The 26,394-nt window shown below is 36.8% G+C and overlaps 1 protein-coding gene and 1 non-coding gene across 2 annotated transcripts in view; one reads left to right on the plus strand and one right to left on the minus strand.

Annotated features, from left to right (window-relative positions):
- Positions 1-26,394, minus strand: part of GTF2E2 (general transcription factor IIE subunit 2) — a 70,032-nt gene that overhangs the window by 23,934 nt on the left and 19,704 nt on the right. Inside the window, exons 3-6 of the mRNA XM_060085952.1 lie at positions 23,696-23,787; positions 17,580-17,687; positions 15,798-15,980; positions 8,423-8,516 (exon numbers count right to left, since the gene is read on the minus strand). Of these exons, the coding sequence (XP_059941935.1) occupies positions 8,423-8,516; positions 15,798-15,980; positions 17,580-17,687; positions 23,696-23,787 (477 nt within the window). The remainder of the gene's footprint in view (positions 1-8,422; positions 8,517-15,797; positions 15,981-17,579; positions 17,688-23,695; positions 23,788-26,394) is intronic.
- LOC132481392 (U6 spliceosomal RNA) lies at positions 24,354-24,460 on the plus strand. The gene has a single exon (XR_009530814.1). It is a non-coding gene; the product is annotated as a U6 spliceosomal RNA (small nuclear RNA).

Here is a 26,394-nt window from a genome sequence, read left to right on the forward strand (position 1 = left end):
TTACCCACAATGCACCACAGGCTCCAAATGCCTCTAGCCATACCTTGTGTTTAGGGTAAAGACTGCTTCCCCAGAGGGTTTTTCCTGTGTCTGCTCAACCTGCTCTCTTAGGTCTTCCCTAGGCTGCTCCCTGGATGGTCTGTCAGCCTCCGTGCTCTTGCGACTCTCACGGAATTCCACTGCTCCCTGTAACTCCAAATCTGTCGGCCTGTATGGGGGTGGGTGGGAGTTCCCTGATAGTCCGATTAAGCCTCAGCTTTCTTTAGACAAGCCCTACGTTCCGAGGTGTCTGGGGGTGGCCTTCTCAGTGTTCCTGCCCTGCCCCCTCTGCCAAAGTTCCGGCCCAGCATATATTCCTCCCTTCCCCCAGGTAGAGGGTTTTTCTTTCTTTTCTTCTCCCAGGAGTTGAAGGCTTCTGTCTCATAGGAGACAGGGAGGAAGGAGAAGCCAGACAGGGGCTTCATGTCCTTTCTGAAGCGTCTACTGCTCCCCTCCTCCAGACCTGCCCTATAATGCCAGTTCCCCCCACCCTGGCCTCCGCTTTGTAAGCAGCGAGGGCAGTCTGCGGAGAAGAGCCTGTGAGTGGGTGCGAACTCCCGTGTGTCTGCAGCCCCCAGGGGCTCTATGCTCGCTTGCTAGTCCACACTAAGCGTTTAGCAGGTCACTAAACATTTTACCTGCATTCTTCTGAGCAGTGTTCATGCTCCCTGTGCCGGGTAAACAGGTGTGTGCATCCCACCTTTTCTTGGAGGCGCCTGCCTTTCCCTCGATGTCAGGTGAGGTGGTTGCCTTGCAACCCCAGCTCTCTGATGGAGTCAAGAAAACTGCAACTTGGCAGCTGCCCAGGGTTTGTTGTTGCTGCAAGAGTGGGAACAGTGCTCTCTCCAGCTTTCTCTAAGTGAAAGCTACAAGCCCCCAACTACCTACTTCTTAGCCAAGCCTTGAGAACAATGAGACTAACATGGCCAGCTCTGCTCACATCAGGCACATATGAGAGAAAGCAGCTTCAGGTCAAACTTCCACGTCAGCAACAAAAACATCTAATTCCAAAAAGGCACACAAAATTATTTTAAAATGTACACCGTATCAGGGAATGTACATGTCAGATTTACATAGCTGCTGAAGGAATTATGTCACGCACAACAGTTCTGACATTTTAAATATGACGTTAAATTCTAACTATCAACGTGTAAAAATTGTATTCACTATTTAGAATAAGTAATACATGATATAACTGTATAACAACTATACTGTGTACTTCTCTCTGTATGAAAAAAAGGAGAAAAAAATACATGTAAATAAAAACAGCTTTCACTCAGTGTTAAACTTCACTCAGTTCACTTTTTACCAAACCTCTGGGTAACCAGCATTGCAAAATTTCAGTTCCTTGAAGACTGAAACTACTTTCACTTTGTACCTGATGTGTACAGAGCTTATATACCTCTGGCCACTTATGACACAATGACAGAGGCAATATGACAGGAATGGTCTGGAAAGCCAGTCTGTGTTACTGTACCACCAAAAAGAATATACAACACTAAACATTTTCATACTACAGTGGAATTGAAAAGACATTAAAACAAAATTTAACTACCTCCTTTTGCTAAAAGAAACATCACTTGAGCTGTATTCAGAGGAAAATACCTGAATAAAAACTCTTCAATGTCTTTGTTTCAATGAAACATTTCTACTTTAATCCATGGCTTTCCTTAGCTCAATGCTGTTGCAGTATTTAAATAATACATCTATTGTGTAAATGTATTACAGCTGCATAAATACTTAAGATGAACACTGGAAGGCACGGCCTAATTTTAGAAACAGCATTTCACAAGATCCCAAATTTAATTACTTGTTAATGTCTGTAGGGACAGAAGATGCTCAGATTTTCTGACAGAAGTACAAACAGAAATAAACTGGTGTAAATTTTATAAAAATCACGACAAGAAAATACAAATTAAAATCAAGATAATCTGTATTTTCTGTGAGGCGGGCAAAGTCAACTAAAAACATCTAATGAGGGTAAAGAAATGGATACCTTTGCATATAAATTGGTCCCCAAAATTGGTGCAAACTTTAGGATGGGCATTAGGCAGGCTATTGAAATTTTTTTCAAACATGCCTTATCTTTTGACCCACCAAGTATACTTTAAGAAAACTACAATAAGGAGATAACCAAGCAAGTGTACATATATTTATGTGCAAGGACTGAGCATTATTTATAATAGCATATAGCAAAAAAATAAAACAAACACTAAGTTTCTCTTTGTGGAGCATAAGAAAAAGTGTTTTAAAGTATGTCCCTATCTGGAATACCACATAACTATTAAAAAGTGACCTAAAACAGCATCAGGGCCCCAGGGGAGTAGCTACTGGGAGGAGTCCTAGATTCTAAGGATAAAGCTGAAATTGCTGAAGCTTCCAGGCAGAAAAGAACAAGTTACCGGCAATGGGGGGACAGTCAGATTGTCATCGGACTTCGTACAGGAACACCACCTAACAGTATGTCACCGCCACGCATCAGCACTCCGACTGAACCGACTCTGCTTCTCTGCTACCTGTCTAACCAACTGCAAAACCACAGATCCACTGAGTTAATAACCAGATAGCGGAATAAAGTAACCAGATGAGTAAGAGTAAAACACCTAATATTTTGGTACTATTTTATATTTTTAATGTTACTAATAATAGCTAACCTGCTGATACTATTATTCTTACTATGTGCCAGGTTCCATTCCAAGCTCTAAGCATTTTTATTTATATTAACTCATTTAATCCCCATAAGGGCCACTGAAGTACAGATACCACTGTTCCTATTTTATAGAGGAGGCATCTCAGACAGAGAGGGGTTAAGTATTACTAGGCAGTATCCTGCCTAAGCTAGTAAGGAGCAGAACCAAGACTTAAACCTACAGATCGACTACTCAGACCATCCTCTTGACCACTGCATTTATCCCGCCTCTAATGAATAAGATTCTGATTTAAGAAAATAAATACCTCTGTGAAATAAAACACACACCTAGGTCCAACTACTCTGGGTTCACTTACCCATTTAATTCTTTTTAATTACTACACAACAGACTTTCTCCTTACTTATGCTGTATCTCATTTTTGGACATTTGCTTCTATCACAGACAGAATGAAGGGTGAATCTTCAGTGTGACTGAAAGCTTGCCCACTCAACATTTCCTCTCTATAGCTAAGACTGCCACCTAGTGAGCTAAAACAAATAACTGGATCAACGTAATTATTTTGAGAAATAAAATACAAAAAAAGACAGACAGGTGGACAGTGAGAAAGACAAATGTTAAGATACGCATCTGTGGGCTTTCCTGGTGGTGCAGTGGTTAAGAATCCGCCTGCCAATGCAGGGGACACGGGTTCAAGCCCTGGTCCAGGAAGATCCCACATGCCGCGGAGCAACTAAGTCCATGTGCCACAACTACTGAGCCTGTGTGCCACAACTACTGAAGCCCGCGTGCCTAGAGCCCGTGCTCCGCAACAAGAGAAGCCACTGCAGTGAGAAGCCCGCGCACCACAACGAAGAGTAGCCCCCACTTGCCACAACTAGAGAAAGCCCGTGCGCAGCAACAAAGACCCAACACAGCCATCCATCCATCAGTCAATCTATCAATCAATCAATTTAAAAAAGATATGCATCTGTTTTCAATAGGTCTTCTCTGGAAACACATAATTTAAATCATTAACAAAAAACCTCCGTTTTTAAAATTAGTGATTTACGCAATACCGACACTTTCAACTAAAAGAACGGCGTCTTACCCCTGAGGTTCCTGTGGGTGGCTGTGACCCCCCAGGGTCTCTACAGCACTGTATGAACACCACAGTGACATGTTGTATGACATGTTGTACCGTATGTGTACCCGTGTCATTCCACCCTCCGCCTGGGCTCAAGGACAGAAATCTCATTCACTTTGCTATCCCTCCTATCACTGAATGTGCTGAATGAAGGAAGGCACGAAAAGGAGCTTGGAGACAACATATCGTAGTATTTCTGTTTTATATAAACATAAACTGTACCTTTAATATAACTCTCAACCTGGGCCATTCTGCTCCCCAGGGAACTTCTCTGGTTATGTCTGGATACACTTTTGGGTGTCACACTGTGGGGAAAGGTATGCTAATGGCACCTAAGCAGCAAAGGATGCTGCTAATCATCCCAAAATGCACTTTGACAACCCTGACAGCAAAAAAATTATCCAGCTCCAACTATCAATGCTGCCGAGAGGCTGAAAAACCCGGCATCCTCCCAACTATCTTCATTAGAAAGTTTACAGATCAATGATCAACACCAGTTTATAATCAACTGAGCCGAGAACCCAATTCTGTTTTAGGCATATAAACGAAGTATTTTAATACACACTTGATTTTCTAAGAATATAAAGTGTATACTGTATATGAATACAGTATGATTAACCTCTGTAATCACAGAAAAGCTACACCTTTTATTTTTTAGAACTTTACCAAGAATTCTTTATCACTTAAGGAAAACACCAATTACGGTATAGAAGTTGCCAATGAATCACACCTTCATTAGTTCACTTGTAGCTATCACATTCAATGGTAATTCTATATAAAAATGTGAACAGCTATTTCATTTGTATTCCATTTATATCTGAGTATGTATAAATGTGCTTGAATTACAAATACTGAAATAAATTTAAAAAATATAAATCTGCACTTCTCTTTTTATGAATCCAGCATACAGCCATACCAAACCCTGAGAAAGCACACAAAAAAACAAAACAGCAAAAATCCTTAAATACATTAGTAAAAGGAACGCAGAAATACAGGCGCCAAAGAAGGGTTATTCTAGGACTAAAAGGATGGTTCAATATTGAGAAATGTAGTAATGTATTTCACCAATAGCAGTAAAGATCCTTAAAAGATGCAAAAATAATTTATTGTTTACCTTCCCAATATTTTCCTGATTTATATGGCTGTTTCATTAACATAAAAAATACATATACATATATCCACCGTATCAGGTCTGTAAGGATATTTGCTGCAGCAATGTTAAGTGTTTAAAAATCCATGCATCAGAGACACCTATAAAACAGAATACTAAATAGCCACACAGGGGGACTTCCCCTGTGGTCCAGTGGGTAAGACTCTGCGGTCCCAATGCAGCGTGCCCAGGTTTGATCCCTGATCAGGGAATGAGATTCCCCAGGCATGCTGCAACTAAAGATCCCGCATGCTGCAACTAAGAAGTCCACATGCCACAACAAACATCCCGTGTGCCGCAACTAAGACCTGGCACAACCAAAATAAATAAATAAATAATAAAAATAAATAATGTCCTAAAAATAAATAAATAAATAGCCACACAGCACCACTGAATACCTGTAGTATAGAGAAAGTAAACTAGAGAAATAACCACTAAACTATTTACAGCACTTATTTCTAGATGTGTGGGATTTTACTAAAAAGCATATATGATTACTTTTATAGTCTGAGGGGCAAAAAGTGAAAATCCTCATTTTGTCTTTATAGCCCAGTAATGAGGAGATGGGAAGAGTTTAAGCCTTGCGAAAGGCCATATAACATGGCAACTGAAAACAGGTAATACTAAGGAACAGAACTCTAGGTAAAAAATACACAAACAGGGGCTTCCCTGGTGGCGCAGTGTTTGAGAGTCTGTCTGCCGATGCAGGGGACACGGGTTCATGCCCCGGTCCGGGAGGATCCCACATGCCGCAGAGCGGCTGGGCCTGTGAGCCATGGCCGCTGAGCCTGCGCGTCCGGAGCCTGTGCTCCACAATGGGAGAGCCCACAGCAGTGAGAGGCCCACGTACCACAAAAAAATAAAAAATAATAAAAAAATAAACAGGAAAACACTGACCAAAGTTAAAACAACAGTATCCACAGAAAGCACACACAAGGCACACAAAAATCACAATGGCTTAGTGTAAGGACTACTGTGAGGGTTACTGCTAAATCCAAGTGTACTCCTAAAATTTCTCCAATGAAATACCATCAAGAAATCCTACAGTGAGAAGCAGCCGCAGAGCACAGGGAGATCAGCTCGGTGCTTTGTGACTGCCTGGAGGGGTGGGATGGGGAGGGTGGGAGGGAGGGAGATGCATGAGGGAAGGGATGTGGGAACAGATGTATATGTATGACTGATTCACTTTGTTATAAAGCAGAAACTAAAAAAAAAAAAAAAAAAAAAGAAATCCTACAGTTTCATGCTACTCTTACAGAGCTACTGCAATCTCTCTCCTATCAAACACTTGCCTCAATTTAAACATCTACTTCCAGAACAGATATGCTACACTATGCTGCCATCTAGAGAGCAGACTTAATACTAAAAATTCCCACTGAGAAGGTTTACCTTGTTGAAAGTGCCAAGATAAATGAAAGAGAAACTAAAAATAGTGATGTACTATATTGGGAAGTAGAAAAGAGAGATAGGTGTTGGAATCAGAGAGATGATAAAGAATAAGTCATTAGACGATGTTTCAAGTTAAAAAAAAAACAGAAATAACAGTATAAGCATATTATTTAGCAAGATGGGAAAAACCACCAGAAGAATCTAAAATAAAACCAGTTAAGTTACTTGCCAGAAAAAAAAAGGGACTGGAATTAGAGAAGGGAAAAGCACATCTGCTGTTTATTGTAAGATCTTCCTTACTATTTGAACATGTGATACTTGTGGTAAGTTTTTTTTTTAATACTGTGAAAATTTTCTTCAAATGGATTAACTATGCTTAAGAATAAAGGAATCGGGGCCTCCCTGGAGGCGCAAGTGGTTGAGAGTCCGCCTGCCGATGCAGGGGATACGGGTTCGTGCCCCGGTCTGGGGGGATCCCATGTGCCGCGGAGCGGCTGGGCCCGTGAGCCATGGCCGCTGAGCCTGCGCGTCCGGAGCCTGCGCGTCCGGAGCCTGTGCTCCGCAACGGGGGAGGCCGCAACGGTGAGAGGCCCGCATACCGCAGGAAAGGGGAAAAAAAAAAAAAAAAAAAAAAAAAAAAAGAATAAAGGAATCGGTTGTTTCTTTGTTTAAACTCAGAAGGACTTAAAGATCAAGTCCATCCATACGGTTTTTAAAAGGAAGAAATCAATTTGACAATTATAAAAGTTTACATAACACCAAAATTCCAAGTAAAAGAGACTCAGGCAATACAAACATTGCTCAGCCAAATCTTTCTTAAATGAGCACCTATCATTACAATGTACAGAAGGAACTGACTACTATCTTGTTTACATACAGGAAGCTTACCTTATTTATTAGAAATGGCATTATAGAAGAGCCGGAATACTTTGCAAATTTCATTTAATTAACAAACATTTATCGAGAAACAACTATGTATCAATACAAGGTATTCTTGATAAGGATTTTCACAAAAATACAATATTCTATTTCCTACAAAAAATCATGGTCATCTAAGTAATCTTAGGTTGACGAAACTACAGCACCACAAGCCTAATTATCTACAGCCAGATAACACATAAGAGAAAACCTTAGGGTTACTGTACAAATTACAAGTCATAATCAAGACAGGTTTGGGCTCTGTAGGGACAAGATTTGTAAATGCACTTCTTATACAAAATTACTCATTCAACAGAAACTCTTTCATTTAATGTCATTTAAAAAAGTCAATATGACTACCAGGTTGACACAGCAATAGTTTTACTGTTTGCAGTCTATACTACTATTGCACTATATGTCCCTCTATATTTTTAGAATATTTTGCTGGGAGTTTGTAACACTTTTGAAATTTTATAATTAAAATGACATTCAATCCTTTTCTTGCCTTTTGATAAAACTTCAAAATTAATACAAATTTAGAGTAAAACATATTTGCTTACATGAGAATATCTACTTGTACAGAAAAGAAATTTCTTGTGACTAAACCCGTTTAATTACTATTTTACTTGAAAATATTGATGAAATATTTTAAACTAAAATCCAAAATATAAGTATCACACATTTAGTACAAGACAACATATAGCATAGCATACAACTCTAAAATTGCCAGAAAGAAAAATCTCCTTTCTTATCCAATTTGATAATCAAAAAATTCTAAGTTATTTAAGAGAATATCAGTCTCCACAAAAAGTTTATTCTTTTTCCCATCCTGAAACAAGCTTTCATATCAAGATATGAAGTAATATTTGTAAAACAACAGAAATAAACTCGTGTTTGGTACAGCTGAGCTATGAGCGTAAGAAATCATGAACTGCTATACTATGACTGTACCTAAAATCTTTCAAATTACACATTTCAAACTGCATTGTGAGAAACAATACATTAGACATAGAAGTTATTAGCGTTGAGATGATAATGCTAAAAAAGCAGTATTATAAAATAAGTTATAATTGTATTATAAATATTATAAATTCTGTCACCCTAAATTTGTAACATGTCTGCAAATTAAAGAAAGTATACAGAAAGACTCACCTTCATCCACAGAAAACTGACAGCTCTTATCATTGAAGAAAAGAATTTTCTTCTTATCAGGACGGTTTACAAATAGTATCTGGTCCCCTAAAGCCTTAAAGATAAAGAAAAAATTTTCAGTTAACTCCAAATTACATCACCCAAGGAAAAAGAAAAAAATTTTTTTAAAACAACAAAGGACTCCCACTTCCTTTAACCCTCAGTACACCATTAGGGTCCACTAGACCAAATTTTAATTCTTGAGTTTCTTTCTTGAGCAGTTCTATTTTTAAGAATTGATATTTTGAGACTTTTATTCTTAGAGATCATCCAAAGTACATAAAGAAAAAAAATTGTTTTAAATAGAAAAAAATAGAAAAAAAATTCAGTCTATGTTGCAATTACAATTTGGGTCTACCGGACCCTTTCATTAATCTGTGAGAAAAACTGTGGAACCTCACTGTTCTTACTTTTCCTTTACCTTGAAATATTTTGTTACTCATCATTATCCATCTATCATTTCCAATTATGCTTTGAAAAGCTAGAACAGTAAGAAAATGGAAGAATGATTAAATCACCTAAAAATGTGTGTGCAACTATGAGATAAATAGCCATCCTTCAGTTTTTTCACTGCACTGCCCAAAATACTGCATCATCTTTAAAGAAAATATAAAAGACTTGAGTAGTCTTTACTATCTTTTAGCTTTCACTGAGCACAGCTGACAATTAAAAATTTTTCATTTTCTACTACTCTAGCAATGACAAGAGAATTGATATAAGATATTTCATTATTATTAATTAATGAGAACAAGAATGCAAAAAGCCTGATAGCAGTAATCTGGACTATAATGATGATGGTGAAATTCATCACAGAAATAAAGTCTCAATCTATGAACCTTTAGAGGACAATAATCTCAGCCTTAGGCATCAATGTGTGAACTACATGGACTTAACAGATATATAAAGAACATTCCATCCAAAAGCAATAGAATACACATTATTCTCAAGTACACACTTGACATTCTCCAGGATAGTTAATATGTTAAGCCACAAAACAAGTCTTAACAAATCACATCAAGCACCTTTTCTGACCACAATGGTACGTAAAACTAAAAATCAATTATAAGAAGATGGAAAATGCACAAATATGCAGAGATTAAGCAATATGCAGAAATTAAGCAATATGCTGCTACTCACTGGGTCAAAGAAGAAATTTAAACATACCTTGAAAAAAATGAAAATGGAAATACAACATACCAAAACTTATGAGAGGTTAAAAAAAAAAGCAATTCTAAGAGAAAGTTCATAGGTATAAATGCCTACATCGAAAAACAAGAACTATATCAGATAACCTAAACTTACACCTCAAGGAACTAGAAAAAGAACAAATGAAGCGTGAAGTAAGTAGAAGGAAGGAACTAACAAAGATTAGAGTGGAAATAAATTTAAATAGAGACTAAAAAGACAACAGAAAAGAGTAATGAAACTATGAGCTGGTTCTTTGAAAAGATAAACAAAATTGACAAACCTTTAGCTCAACTCACCAAGAAAAAAGGACAGAAAACTCAGTTAAATCAGAAATGAAATGAGAGGCATTACAAATAATACCACAGAATACAAAGAATCATAAGAGACTACTATGAACATATACCAACAAAATTGGACAACCTAGAGGAAATGGATGAATTTCTAGAAACATATAAGCTATCAAGACTGAATCATGAAGAAACAGGAATTCTGAACAGATCAGTTACTAATAAAGAAATTGAATAAGTAATCAAAAATCTCCCAACAGACAAAAGTCCAGGACCAGATAACTTCACTACTGAACTCTACTGAACAAAGAAGAATATCAATCCTTCTCACACTCGTCCAAAAAACTGAAGCAGTTCATCAAACTCATTTTTCGAGGCCAGCATTACCCTTATACCAAAACCAGATAAAGTATGCTACAAGAAAAGAAAATTACAGGCCAATATCCCTGATGAACATAGATGCAAAAAATCCTCAACAAAATAGTCAACACACCAAATTCAACAATACATTAAAAGAATCACACACCACAATCAAGTGGGATTTATTCCAGGCATGCAAGGATGGTTCAATATCTGCAAATCAATCAATGTGATATAGCACATTAACAAAATGAAAGATAAAAATCATATGATCATTTCAGTAAATGCAGAAAAAGCATTTGGCAAAATTCAACATCCACTTATGATAACTCTCCACAATGTGGATACCAAAGTAACATACCTCAACATAATAAAGGCCATATATGACAAGCCCACAGCTTACATCAAATTCAATGGTGAAAGGCTGAAAGCATTGCCTCTAAAATCAGGAACAAGACAAGGATGTCTACTCTGCCACTTTTACTCAACATAGTATTGGAGCCCTAATCAGAGCAATTAGTCAAGAAATAGAAATAAAAGGCATACAAATTGGAAAGGAAGAAATAAAAATGTTACTTTTTGCAAACTGGATTTTATGTATCTCCCTAAAGACTTCACCAAAAAACTATTAGAATAATGAATTCAGCAAAGTTGCAGGATACAAAAATCAATATACAAAAATTTTGAGTTTCTATGCACTAATAACTATCAGAAAGAGAAATTAACAATCCCTTTTACAATTGCATCAAAAAGAATAAGATACCTAGAAATAAATTTCACCAAGGAGATAAATAATGTCTACACTGAAAACTATAAGACAATGATGAAAGAAACTGAAGAAGACACAAAAAATGGAAAGATATTCTGTGCTCATGGATTGGAAAAGTTAATATTGTCAAAACGTCTATACTACCCAAAGCAAAATATAGATTCAATGCAATCCCTATCAAAATTCCAATGGCATTTTCCACAGAAATAGAACAATGCTAAAATTTATATGGAACCACAAAAGATCCTGTCAGCCAAAGCAATCTTGAAAAAGAACAAAGCTGAAAGCATCACACTGCCTATACTACAAAGGTATAGTAATTGAAACAGTATGGTATTGGCATAAAAACAGACACATAGATCAATGGGACAGAACAGAGAACCCAGAAATAAACCTATGCATATATGGTGAATTAATTTACGACAAAGGTGCTAAGAATATACAATAGGGAAAGGATAGTCTCTCAATAAATGGTGCGGGGAAAACTGGGCAGCCACATGCAAAAGAATGAAACTGGACCATTATCTCACACCATGTGCAAAAATTATTTCAAAATGGATTAAAGACCTGAATGTAAGACCTGAAACCATAAGACTCCTGTAAGAAAACACAGGCAATAAGCTCCTTGACATTCATCTTGGCACCGTTTCAGATTTGACATCAAAAGCAAAAGCAACAAAAGCAAAAATAAACAGGTGGGATCACATTTTACTAAAAAGCTTCTGCACAGCAAAGGAAACATCAACAAAATGAAAAGGCAACCGACTAAGTGGGAGAAAATATTTACAAATCATATATCTGATATGGGGTTAACATCCAAAATATATAAAGAACTCATGGAACTCAACAGCAAAAAAACAAAAAACCCTATGCTATTAAAAATTGGGCAGAAGATTTGAATAGACGTTTTTCTGAAGAAGACACACAGATGGTCAGCAGGTTCATGAAAAGATGCTCAACATCACTAATCATCAGGAAAATGCAAATGAAAACCACAACAAGATTATCACCTCACACCTGTCAGAATGGCTATTATCAAAAAGACAAGAAATGATGAGTCTTGTTGAGGATATGGAGAAAAGGGAACCCTAGTGCACTGTTGGTGTGAACGTAAACTGATGTAGGCACCTTGGAAAACAGTATGGAGGTTCCTCAAAAAATTAAAAATAAAACTACCATATGATTCAGCAATACCACTTCTGGGTTTTGTTTTGTTTTTTTTTTTGCAGTACACAGGCCTCTCACTGTTGTGGCCTCTCCCATTGCAGAGCACAGGCTCCGGACGCGCAGGCTCAGCGGCCATGGCTCATGGGCCCAGCCGCTCTGCGGCATGTGGGATCTTCCCGGACCGGGGCACGAACCTCTGTCCCCTGCATCAGCAGGCGGACTCTCAACCACTGCGCCACCAGGGAAGCCCACTTCTGGGTATTTTTATCCAAAGAAAATGAAAACACTAACTTAAAAAGATATATGCACCACCTTGTTCAGTGCAGCATTATTTACATTAGCTAAGATATGGAAACAACCTAAGTGCCCAATGATGTATGAATGGATAAAGAAAATGTGTTACATATAAACAATGGAATATTACGCAGCCGTAAAAAAGAATGAAATCTTGCCATTTGCGACAACATGGATGGACCTTGAGGGCATTATGCTAAGTCAAGTAGGTCAGACTGAGAAAGACAAATACTGTATGATCTCACTTATATGTGAAATCTTAAAATATATATATATGAGCTCACAGATACAGAGAACAGATTGGTGGTTCCAAGAGGCAGTGAGTGGGTCAAGGGGTGGGCAAAATGCAAGAAAGGGGTCAAAAGGTACAAACTTCCACTTGTAAAATAAATCATAGAGACGTACTATACATTATGATGACTATAGTTAATAATACTGTATTGCATATTTGAAAGTTCCTAAGAGAGCAGATCTTAAAAGTTCTTATCACAAAATAAATTTTTTTTGATAACTATGTATGTGACGCATTTAACCAGACTTACTATGATCATTTTTTACAATTAAAAAGAATTTTTCATTAAAAAAAAACCCTTAGTTGATTCAATACACCATCTTAAAATTAAACCATATCACAAACACAGAGTTATTAGAATTATTCTGGCAGTTAATTTAATGATTAGAAAACCCCCAAAAAACAACTACTGAGAGATGAATAATCTGGAACAGTCACTGGTTTTTCTCATTGTCTTGTTTTCTTGCTTTTGCACAGTCCTTTTTGTTTCTTGCTAGCACTATACTGTACATTTCTTCAAAACACTATATGGTCAACAAAATGACAGTAAAAGTTATCTTCTATCTCCACCAAGAACTGAAGAAAAGGAAACAACACAGAAGGGATTTAACTTAATTAGACCAAATGTCTCCCTTGAGAAATTACTTAGAACACATCTTCACATATTTAAAATGTGAGGATTTTTTAAAACTTGGGGTTTTGAACAATTTAGAAATAAGACTGCTTGCAGATGACAGACTGTGTGCTTTTCATGACCCCTTTTCAGCTCTGCTCCTGAAGGAAGAGAGCCATTAAACACAGGGTAACAGGGGCTTCCCTGGTGGCGCAGTGGTTAAGAATCTACTTGCCAACGCAGGGGACACAGGTTCGATCCCTGGTCCGAGAAGATCCCACATTCTGCGGAGCAACTAAGCCCGTGTGCCACAGCTACTGAGGCTGTGTTCTAGAGCCCGCAAACCACAACTACTGAGCCCACGTGCCACAACTACTGAAGCCTGCGCACCTAGAGCCCATGCTCTGCAACAAGAGAAGCCACCACAATGAGAAGCCCACATACTGCATCGAAGAGTAGCCCCCACTCGCCGCAACTAGAGAAAGCCCACGTGCGGCAATGAAGACCCAACACAGCCCAAAAAAAGAAAAAAGAAAAAGAAAAAAAGTGGAAGCCAAATGTTAAAAAAAAAAAAAATAGGGTGACAATGTGACTTTACATCACAAAATTATTTAAAATAGAAAAAGCAATTATCAGTTTACATTACTATTCTACTTTAGAATGTAACATAAAGCCTACCAAAGAGTAACAATACTGGCCTGTATCAAAATGGGAAAAAGAATGGAGCAGGAAATGTACCTAGTACTCCCAACTGTTAAGCTAGGATTCAGTAGTTCTACCTTTCAACATGCTATAATGTGCACAATTTATCAACTTTGGTCACATATTATTTGCAATATTTGTGCAGGTTAAGTTTAGTCACTTAAGTGAAAATCTTAAAAAGGGTTCTTCATCTGGTAATGGGCAAGTAGCTCCTAAGGGACCAGCCCACCGGAAGAAAACTACTATACTAATCTCTGGACAAGACATTTTAAAAAGAATAGAGCTAAAAGAACAAAACAGATGTGTCGTATGCCATCCACCACAGAGAATACAAAGTTTGAAGTTTGACTCTAGTCAAGACAAATGCCCACTTAAAAACAAAATAAACAAACAAAAACACTCTTTGGAGGAATATAACAGAATCCTGAGCCATATAATTCAGTGTTCAAGACTCAACAGAAATTAGGTATATGAAGAAAGAAAACATGACCCGTAATCAAGAGACAAAGTCTCAGAGCAGACCATCCCCAAGATGACCCAGCTCTTGAAATTAGAAGAGGAGAATTTTAAAGCAGCTACAAGAAATTACACACAGGATGTAATGTAAAATATGCTTGTAATGAATGGAAAAAAAACAAAAAACAAAATCTCAGAAAAGAAACAGAAACCTAAGAAAGAATGAAAAGAAAAGTCTAGACGGAACTTCCCTGGTGGTCCAGTGGTTAAGGCTCCACACTCAATCCCTGGTCAGGGAACTAGATCCCACATGCCACAACTAAGACCCCGGTGCAGCCAAATAAATAAAGATTAAAAAAAAAAAAAAAAAAAACCTCTCTTGAGGGGATTGTTAAAAAAAAAAAAAAAAAGCAAGGTCTAGAACTGAAAATACAATCTATAAATAATTAACCAATTGGGCTTAATAACAAATTTGAGGTAAAAAAGTCAGTACAATTAACAACAGATCAATACAACAACGAAGTCCAAAAGCACACGGGCGCACGCACACACACACACACAGCCTAAGGGACTTGTGGGACAATACCAAAAAGGCTGACGTGTGTAACTGAATTACCAAGAAGTAGAGAAAGAAGCAAGTTTTCTCCACAGGTAGCAAAAAGAATGAACCTGCTTACAGGTTAGCATCAATCATTAGCTATTTTGAATAACAGAGACTCGCAGCTTTCCCAAGAGAGTTGAAAATTTAAACAGGAAATGTAAACTCTATCACTTTTACTGATAGCCCCTTTAGGAATTCGAAACAACCAAATTATAAATGTTCTTGTGTTTTAATGCCTCTGATTCCCTCAGGTTAGCAATGTGCACAAGCTTTGTTGAAGGAGTTCTTAAATACAAACATAACAACTTACAAGAAAAAGACTAATGTCTCTGAGGAAATCTTTCCAGAAATATTTTGAAGAATCAGTCATACACAACAACACAAAAGGGAGCTGTCAAAGTTCCACAAAAATGGTTATGCTCTGTCCTGCTCTACAGCACAAAACACAAATTTCAAATCTTTAATTGGCTCGTAACAACCCCAAGTATATAGGATGGAGGAGGTTTTAAAAATAACTTTTTTTTAAGTCATGATATTTTTTAAAACCAAAAGATATTATTATAATTCAAATTATATGAAGGCATCGAAAGAAAAGAGAGGTTATTACCTTGACAGCTTTCTGGGAATTGGGCAGTCCTTCCTCAATGTCTTCTAAAAGAATTCCTCCTAAGCCTCGCTGGTCATGCTTATCTAAAAGCCGAAGGAGGGCCTTCTTATCTTTCAAGTTGTACTTGGGCTTGAAGGCATACTTTCCATCTACTACTTCAATTTTGGGATTATTGACTAATGCCTGTAAGAGTGACACAATTTGGACATATTAACAAAAGGAAATACCATATATACATTATTTAATTCTACCAATTATTAAAAAACCACAATACTCCTATTACAGTGGCAAACTAGAACTATCCTGTGGATATCAAAAGATCTAAAATACCGGACATCCAGGATCCAAAACAACAGGCAGAGACCAGCATGGTGCTCATTTTTTATAAAAGAAACTGTTTATTATTTATATAGATTCTTTGGATGAGAAAGAAACCACTTTATTACAACTGCTTTGAAGAACGCTGTACCCATACTGTTTCAGAAGACGAAAGAGGTCAGGATCAATAAAACACCTATTAACATCACTAGACAAAGTGAAATGGGTACTGCCTACCCCACCCTCAATGTATAGTTTATCACATATCGGGATTATAATGTGAGAAACATTACCCTGGGATGAAAATACCAATAGTCAGTCTGCTCCACATGCTATCAAATGGCACTAGCCGCTGTGGAAGGAACTGAAAAGGACCAGACTAGTGCGTATAAGAAATTTACCTATAACGTTGTCAGCTGAGATTGAAACTGAGTAAGAATGCAGAAATTACTGAATATAATTATGTTTCTAGTCAGTCCTGTTGTATAGCTAGTATCAGAAGGAAAGCCCTTCAAGACAGAGCAACCCTATTAATTTTCTTCTACAGCTGCCAGCCTGATCCTGAAAGGATAAAGAGAAGAAACACAGAAAGAAGAAAGGAGGGAGAATAGAATAGTAATTAAAATAAACTTTACCTACTGTGGGTAGTCCATGGAATTTCAAGATTAGGTAAAGCATCAAAATTTAAATGTGGATTACCACTATTGGTATATCATAATGAGCTACAATGATACTAACTGGTTCACTTTACATTATTAAAATCAAGAACAATATATGCTTGATAAAATAAATTAAATTCTATTTTAGGAAGTTTACATTTGGTCTTTAGAATCAGCACTGGTCCTAGAAAGATGTCTTATTAAATTGTCATTTCATACTTAAACAGAAAAGAGACAAATATCTCAATTTTTAAAGTGCTACTCATTTCCAAATTAGCATGGTCACTGATGGCTGGGGATTCCTTTTCTTCCAATGTTGTGTGGAACATATATACAATGTTCATGATTATTTTTCCAAGTAATCTGCTAGAGGCAGTAACGTCACTATCAAATCATAATAGCAGTAGCGGTATAACAAGTATCTTGCAAGTATCTTGCTTAACAAAATATCTTGCTTTCCCTATAATACCTCATGCTTTAAGTGTCCTAAAACATAGAAACAATACAACTTGCCAACATGTACATTATAAATTTAGCAATTCAAAATAAGCATAAATTATTCTGTAAAAAGTTAAAAATTGGTACAATGACTGACTTCTTTATAACTTTTATGCTAAAGTCTTTGACATTTTTAAATAGATACACAAGGTTATATGAAAATAAGTCAATCTCAAAATGTGTATGTTTAAAGAAAAACCCTATACCAATTCTTTTAAGAAAAAGCAAAAATTATCATATCTCAGTATATGAAAACCCTAGTTACAGCAAATTTTTTTTTTTTACAGTAACTTAAGCCTATTCTTACCTCAGTCATTAGCCATTGTTTCTGCTTGAGTCCAATATCTAAATGTTGTGTTTCATCCAAAATTTCTTCTAAAGTAAGAGGATGTGTATCTCCTCGCTGATGCCGTGTCTATTGCAGTAAGAAACTGTTATTAGAAGACAGGTTTTTTAAATGATTTTGGGGGGGGGCTGGGGAACACGCTGTGCAACTTGTGGGATTTTAGTTCCCTGACCAGGGATTGAACCCAGGCCCTCAGCAGTGAAAGCACAGAGTCTTAACCACTGGGCTGAGAGGGAATTCCCTGGAAGACAGTTTTAAAATGCTAGATGCGGGCTTCCCTGGTGGCACAGTGGTTGAGAGTCCACCTGCCGATGCAGGGGACACGGGTTCGTGCCCCGGTACGGGAAGATCCCACATGCCGCGGAGCGGCTGGGCCCATGAGCCATGGCCGCTGAGCCTGCGCGTCCGGAGCCTGTGCCCCGCAGCGGGAGAGGCCACAACAGTGAGAGGCCCGCATACCGCAAAAAAAAAAAAAAAGGTAAAATGCTAGATGCATTAAATAATAGTTACCAGTAAATTAATCTTTTCAGGAATGCAGAATGTGTATTATTTAAGGCAGTACAATTATAGTGATGAAGAGAATGGACTATAAAATCAGACAGAACCAAGTTCAAACTTGTAGCTATATAAAATCAAATGACAAACTGAGGAAAAAAATGTGCAATTTGTATCACAAAGAGTTAGCCTTCCTAATATTTTAACAGGTCCAAAAACCTAACAAGAAAATGACCCAATGACAGGAACACAAAAAGCACAAAAAAGAGATACAAATGACCTTAGACATATGAAAAGATACTCAACTTCCACTAAGGTATTTCTTATCACACCAGCAAAATTCCATGTTTGACAACTCTATTGGTGAGGCTGTAAGGAAACAGGCCCTCTCACACACTGCTGGTAAGAATGCAAATTGATACAACTCCTACAGAGGGAATTCGGCAATATAAATGCATTGAAACCTCCGACCCAGCAAGTCGGCTTCTAGGAATTTACCTTACAGATAAACCACAATGTAGAAAAGCAGCATTGTTGTAAAAGAAAAATGAGAAACATTAGTTGTATTAAGACGTACTATTAGAACTATTAACAACACTAAGTTGTATTTGAAAAAACTAAAGTGGCCATCAACAGAGGACTGATTAAATAAACTACAGTACATCTATGCTACTATACAGATGTTAAAAAAAGAAAATACAGATGTTCGCTATATGCTAATTTCGAAAGATGTCCAGGACAAACTATTAAGTTAAAAAACATATGTAGGGGGGCTTCCCCGGTGGCGCAGTGGTTGGGAGTCCGCCTGCCGATGCAGGGGACAGGGGTTCGTGCCCTGGTCCGGGAGGATCCCACATGCCGCGGAGTGGCTGGGCCCGTGAGCCACAACTACTGAGCCTGCGCATCTGGAGCCTGTGCTCCGCAACAGGAGAGGCCACGACAGTGAGAGGCCCGCGCACAGCGATGAAGAGTGGCCCCCGCTCGCCGCAGCTGGAGAAGGCCCTCGCACGGAAACGAAGACCCAACACAGCCAAAAATAAATAAATTAATTAATTTAAAAAAAAAAAGAAAAAACATATGTAAGTGGCACAGTGGTGTGCATCAGAATCACCTGAAGGAAGGGCTTGTGAAAACACAGACTGCTGAGCTGCACTCCCAGAGTTTCAGATCAGTAGATCTAGGAAGGGGCCCAAGAATTTGCACTTCTTACAAATTCCCAGGAGATGCTGATGCCATTGGTTGGAGAATGACACATTGAGAACCACTGAGCTAGGCTAAACCAAACTAACCAAATTTTTCAACATGATTTTTTACATAAGTGAGATACAACCCCATAAAGGGATAATAGTGAGATCAAGAGAGAAATCAACCCATCAAAAACAAAGTGCACCATTGATTTGTCATCTTAGAACTAGAGCAGTGTCTCATATGGACCTAACGGTATCTCCTGAACCTTCTCCATATAATTTCTACATAATTCTCATCGAGCAATTAAAGAGCTCTTCCATCAGTAAATGAATAAACTATGAGGAGTATTTTGTGTTGCCTTTTTCCTTTCTTTCTGAGTTCTTGGTTTTATCGGCTCTTCAAAAAGGGTACATAAGGGGCAGTTGAAGACTTTCCAAGAATCAGTTTACAGATCATCTTCTGAATGTACCCTTTCCCTTTCAAAACAGGCCTGCCCCCTTTTTACAAAAAAAAAAAAAAAAAAAAGGTATAACTCTCACCTCCACCCAGAATTTATACTGCAATGCCCAGAGGTATATTAAACTCCAGGGACTCAAACAAAAGGGCAAGTCAAAAAAATATTGTTTTGGGGAAGCCTTCATAAATGATAAATTGAGGTATCAAACTATCCACTATAGACAGGGCTTCTTGTCTCTTCCAGTCCTAAATATTTTTCTAGGAGTTAAAAATAGGATATTTTGTCCTTGCTATGACATTCTAAATTCTGATGAATTACAGTTTATGGGCAATTGAGAGCTGTTCCCTTTAAACAATTCTGTCTCTTCCATCCCCACACACCCTACCTCCATGCCATACTGTCCAGGAATGCATCGCTCTTAGGGGAGAATCTCCAAATAAAGGGAACACTGGTAAGAAGTATCTAATGATAAATATAGGTTTTTTCCGGTATTTTCATATAAGTAATTCTCTTCAGCAAATCTCAAAATCCATTCCTTGAATATTTATTAGCCTGAAGAAAACGCACATTTAAAGAACTGAAGCAGTTATCAATAAAGGAGGCTGATTCTTTTAAATGTAACAAATATTTTCTCGGACAACCAAAATGTTCAAATCATGCTACATAAAACCCACAGACAAAAACCACATAGGAACAGTTTTAGATGGAGGGTGCATTATTAAATGTGGTAGTTAAAACCTACTTTATCAAATCATATCATGAAATTTTCATTCTAATTAGTCTATTCTCATTACGTTTTAAATATTTAATATTTCTACCTCCTATTAAAAAAATAAGTCATAGCTAGCTGTAAAACCAATTCATTTTTAGCAATAGGTATCCTTCTCCTTCGTTAATCACCCTAAGATAAAATTTACAGTTATTTCTAAATCATTCCCTTTTATTTATATCTAAAAGCTGAATATCAGAGATGGAAGATACAAGCACACACATTTAGAAAAGGAATAACACACTGTTTAACACACCTTTGCTTCATAAACATTTGATTATTTATAATGATGCAGTGTTTCATGATGGTAGACTGTGTATTTATTTTTTAAATTATATAAAAATGGAAAAATTCATTCTTTTTGATCCTTATAATTTTAATCTCAACGACCTTAGTAGTATCTGTTAGTATTCATTCCATACTATATTTCTCAGTGACTTTTATATTACTTAAAATATGATAAAAAATAAGTTTGGTATATCTGGTTGGTCTGACAATGGAGACTAGCTTTGTTAACCAGAAAATAATGTCCATAAACTGAGTATGCTAAACCTTCAACCTGACAGTTTTGGCAAAAATATATTTATACACCTAAGATAAAAGTATTTCATCAAAAAAAATTGCACTGGCAAAGGTGTGTTGAAACTAGTATTTTTATTTTCTCAACTGCTTCTGAACATATCAGATTAACCAAAGTACCGATATGGGGAAGAAGAGGAAGCTGACATAATTAGACATTTACTGAGTCTTGGTAAAACCTTTTTGATACATTTCCTAGAAACTAAGTAGATGGTTAAGGACCAGGTAACAAATCCTCTGGCAAGTTAGGTGATTCCCATTCTTTTGCTTTCAACAAAACTGAAGAAGGACCTCACAGAAGTGTCAACTGATAAATGTTTGATGATAAATCACCATGTAATTTCTGGCATACAACTTGGAAGGTTTTGCTATCACAAAATTAGAATGAACTTATTTATATGAACATTTATTTCTCAGCACTTAAACCTACAAGATCTCAAAATAAGACCAGAAATTGGTGCCAAATCCTGTTTCATTCTATTGGTAAATAATATATTATCTCCAGACACAAGAACCACTGGAGAGATAAGACAGCTCCATTTATTTCATTAAAAATTGATTTCTGTTGCATAATTATTACATACAAAATGAATTTTAATCAAAATTTTAATATATTTATGTTATTCTAATCAACTATGTGGTAATAGTAATTATAATGATAGCTCAAACCAGAAAATATTTAGAGCCTTATGGTTATAGGGAAAACATTCCTAATTTCAATTTATATACATATTATTGTGACAAAGGAGTTTGACAGATGATCAATAGAAGGTTTCCAAACACTAAAATACATAACATTAGGATAAAATTCAGTGGGAGTAACAGAACTGACATACAAGTTGAAAGGAAAATAATTAAAATTTCCAACCACTAAAGTTTGTTTTCATATTTTTAAAAAATGGCATTTAGATTCCCTGAGATAAATTTAAGAGTGCTGTATTTTACTGAAATATTACAATATGCCAGAAATTTCATCTTGTGTCACTATTTAGACTTTTGTTATAACATAGACTCACAGACATAGAAAACAAACTTATGGTTACCAAAGGGGGAAGGGGGGATTTGAGGAGTTTGGGATCAACAGCTACACACTACTATATATAAAATAGATAAGCAAGGACCTACTGTATAGCACAGGGAACTATATTCAATATCTTGTAATAACCTATAATGGAAAAGAATCTGAAAAAGAATATACATATATGTATACCTGAATCACTTTGCTATACACCTGAAACTAACACAACATTGTAAATCAACTATACTTCAATAAAAAAAAATGTTTTGCTGAAAAATTACACTTATCAATTTAAATATGTGCAAAGGGACACACAGTTTTTCAAAATTGTTTCAGGGAACATATGAGTAAAAATTTGAAGATCGTTGTCATAGATTAACAAAGCAATAAGGGTCTCTAGATAAATTAAAACTGTTTTTAGCAGAGCAGCAAAAACATGACATTTAAATGTCAGTCTCCCTCAAAAGACTGACAGCCTCGAGGGCATACATTTCGTCTGGGTATTCATACCATTCGTGCCATAACAGCAGATAGTAGGTTTTAGTACTGCTTACCATGTGGGGGAATGGATGGATGGAATGAAAGGTAAATGCCTAAGTGTAAGAGTATATTATTTGATAATGGGCAATTATAAACTAACACATTTCTACCAGAAATCAAATACAAACCACAGATTTCAGATATAGCTAGAAAGACACCAGGTCTCTTAAATTATAAAAGAAAAGACTTCACATAAAATTTGATTTATATACTAAGGAATAGCTGAAATTTGAAATAATAACAAATACAGTACTTTCTTTGACTTTTTTTCAAGAGATACAACTAGTAACTAAATGGGAATAAGTGTTTGGCAGACAAAGGGGGTAAATCTGAAATCACTTAGCCATTTTAGCTATAAATGAAATTTCACTTTCATAAATTAAGTTAGGGTTCAGAATCCTTAGTAAAGCCAAAATGTCATACCATCAAAACTTCAAAATTTACTTGAAAAAATACTAAATCTCCCATTAAACATTAAACTCCAATTCTTTTGTGAGTCAAAGTTTTTCTGAGACACTCAGTAATTCTCAAATTTTCTCCTCCAAGATGTAGAAAAGCCACCACCACCATCTGCCTGAACTATGTAGCTTTTTACTTCTCACATCAATGGAAGTAATATTCTGTAAATTGTTCACATTTTCTCATTGGTTTTGTCAGCAGGTATTGACTAATTAAGAGGTGACTGTATCTACTGCCTGAGCACAATTTTATTAAGTGAGATGGTGGGCATAAATTGTGTACTTGAACTAATGTAATGTAATGTAAATCAAATACACTTAGATGACTCACTGAAATGCTAACTTGATATAATGTAAAAGGCTTCAGGCAGTAAATCTTTTTTTTTTCTTTCTTTCTTTTTTTTTTTTTTTTTTACAGTTTTGAGGTATAATAGGCATAAAATAAGCGACACATATTGAAACATACAATTTGATAAATTTTGACATGTATATACAAATTTACTTCTGAAAATTCCAATCCCCTTCCTCTGCCAGAAGTCAACAGAACTTCTGTTAGTTGAGAAAAGTACTTACCTTCATGTAATTCACAATCTTAGCAAGAACGCCAAACTTATATCCAGAGCTTCCTGATAGAGCTTTCAAGTTAAATGATCCATTGCTATGATCTGAAAATGAGGTTCAAAAAGCATATAACATTTTCATATTAGATGTGATTATTGACTTTTAATCAACTAAGATGATTTTAACTCCGGTAAAATATTTGTTTTGGAGTCTTCCTATCTAGTAAATTCTACCCTATAAAATTTTGGTGACAAATTCAAAATCTTTGCATGCATAACAACTATTTTCTCACCTAGGATGGAAGCAAAGTATAAATAATTCAAAGGCATTAAAATACATTTCTTTTATAAGCACCTTTATCTCACCCTTTCCTTAAGTCTGATTAGATTTCCACCATAATTAAAAACAAGGTTTTTTAAACAGGAGGACAATACAAATCTCAATCTGATCCACAGTGCTTTTCTAACAACCTTAAAAACCATGAGAAGTGAGTGGATTACTTCTAAGGGATAAAAAGTTCAATTTATCACCAATGACATCAATTTCTGCTTATCAACTTAAAAAAATAATAAATGGGTATTGATTAATGGGAATTAATAAAAAGTATAATATGATAACTATTTTAAGGTAAATTTTAAAGATATATTAGGAGTAAAAAAAAATAAGCACTGTGCTCGCTTCGGCAGCACATATACTAAAACTGGAACAATACAGAGAAGGTTAGCATGGCCCCTGCGCAAGGATGACACGTAAATTCGTGAAGCATTCCATACTTTTACCTAAGTGTCCATCGACAGACGAATGGATAAAGAAGATGTGGCACATATATACAATGGAATATTACTCAGCCATAAAAAGAAACGAAATTGAGTAATTTGTAGTGAGGTGAATGGACCTAGAGTCTGTCATACAGAGTAAAGTCAGTCAGAAAGAGAAAAACAAATACCATATGCTAACACATATATATGGAATCTTAAAAAAAATGGTTATGAAGAACCTAGGGGCAGGACAGGAATAAAGATGCAGATGTAGAGAATGGACTTGAGAACATGGGGAGGGGGAAGGGTAAGCTGGGACAAAGTGAGAGAGTGGCATGGACATATATATACTACCAAACGTAAAACAGATAGCTGGTGGGAAGCAGCCGCATAGCACAGGGAGATCAGCTTAGTGCTTTGTGACCACCTAGAGGGGTGGGATAGGGAGGATGGGAGGGAGACACAAGACCGAGGAGATATGGGGATATATGTATACATATAGCTGATTCACTTTGTTATACAGCAAAAACTAACACACCATTGTAAAGCAATTATACTCCAATAAAGATGTTAAAAAAACCAACACATAAGCACTGCCACTGCATAAACGTGGATACTTAAAAAGGATGTAGCATGAAACAACGACCAATCTACACAGAAGATCATTTGGTTCAGAACATATACCATTCTGTTGCATATTTACAGGCAGAAATCCTAATGCTACCATTGCATCACAAATGCATTCCATTAGTCATAGGCAGGAAGAGTAAAAAAAAGTCACTGTAAATACCAGGAAGACATTTCAGAAGTACACATTCTATTAGCCAGGCATCAGATCAGATACTATAAAGTTCCCATGTGGCTGATCCACAAAGGAAGAGGTTAAATAAAAGGGGGGAGAGTCAATTTCTGGCACCAGTTTGGTAATAATAATTTAAACAAAAGAATGCATTAGAATAACCACAAGTCAAATGTAACAACTGTCAGAGATCCACGGGAACAGCTTCTAGAAGGCAACATAATATTCCTTTGTGATTAGTTAGTGAAAAGGTTTTATTGAATCATTTTTTGAGACCTCATATGCAATTTTCCTTTAAAAATAACTTTGTTGGGCTTCCCTGGTGGCGCAGTGGTTGAGAGTCCGCCTGCCGATGCAGGGGACATGGGTTTGTGCCCTGGTCCGGGAAGATCCCACATGCCACGGAGCGGCTGGGCCCGTGAGCCGTGGCCGCTGAGCCTGCGCGTCCGGAGCCCGTGCTCCGCAACGGGAGAGGCCACAACAGTGAGAGGCCCGCGTACCGCAAAAAAAACAAAAACAAAAAAACAAAAAAACCCCACTTTGTTACAATTTTAATAATATAATAACTTAATTGACACATTAAAGCCTTCTTTACTATGTTTTCAAAAATAGCAATATTAAGAATGCCTTACGGGGACTTCCTTGGTGATCCAGTGGTAAAGAATCCGCCTTCCAATGCAGGGGACTGGGTTCCATCCCTGGTCAGAGAACTAGGATTCCCACATGCCGTGGGGCAACTAAGCCCAAATGCCACAAACTACAGAGCCCACGCACTCTGGAGCCCACGTGCCACCACTAGAGAGAGAAAACCCACACGCTACAACTAGAGAGAAGCCCACGTGCCACAACGAAGGGCCTGCATGCCACAGCTAAGACCCAACACAGCCATAAATAAATAAACAAACAAACAAAAAACAAACAAACAAATAATAAAACTCTATTCCCTTGGCAAGATTCTAAAAAAACAAAGAATGCCTTACAGGTGTGCTTTCACATTTACTACTTCAATTATGAAATACTTCCTACATGGTTCATTTTCCCAAGGTTTCAGGAAACTCATAATGCTAATAGTAACTAACATTTATTGAACACCTACTATTGCCAAGACCCATGCTAAATGATTTTCCCATTTAATCCCTCCTAAAAATCCTATT

The sequence above is a fragment of the Mesoplodon densirostris genome, chromosome 20 (genome assembly GCF_025265405.1).
Source record: "Mesoplodon densirostris isolate mMesDen1 chromosome 20, mMesDen1 primary haplotype, whole genome shotgun sequence".
Classification (NCBI taxonomy): domain Eukaryota; kingdom Metazoa; phylum Chordata; class Mammalia; order Artiodactyla; family Ziphiidae; genus Mesoplodon; species Mesoplodon densirostris.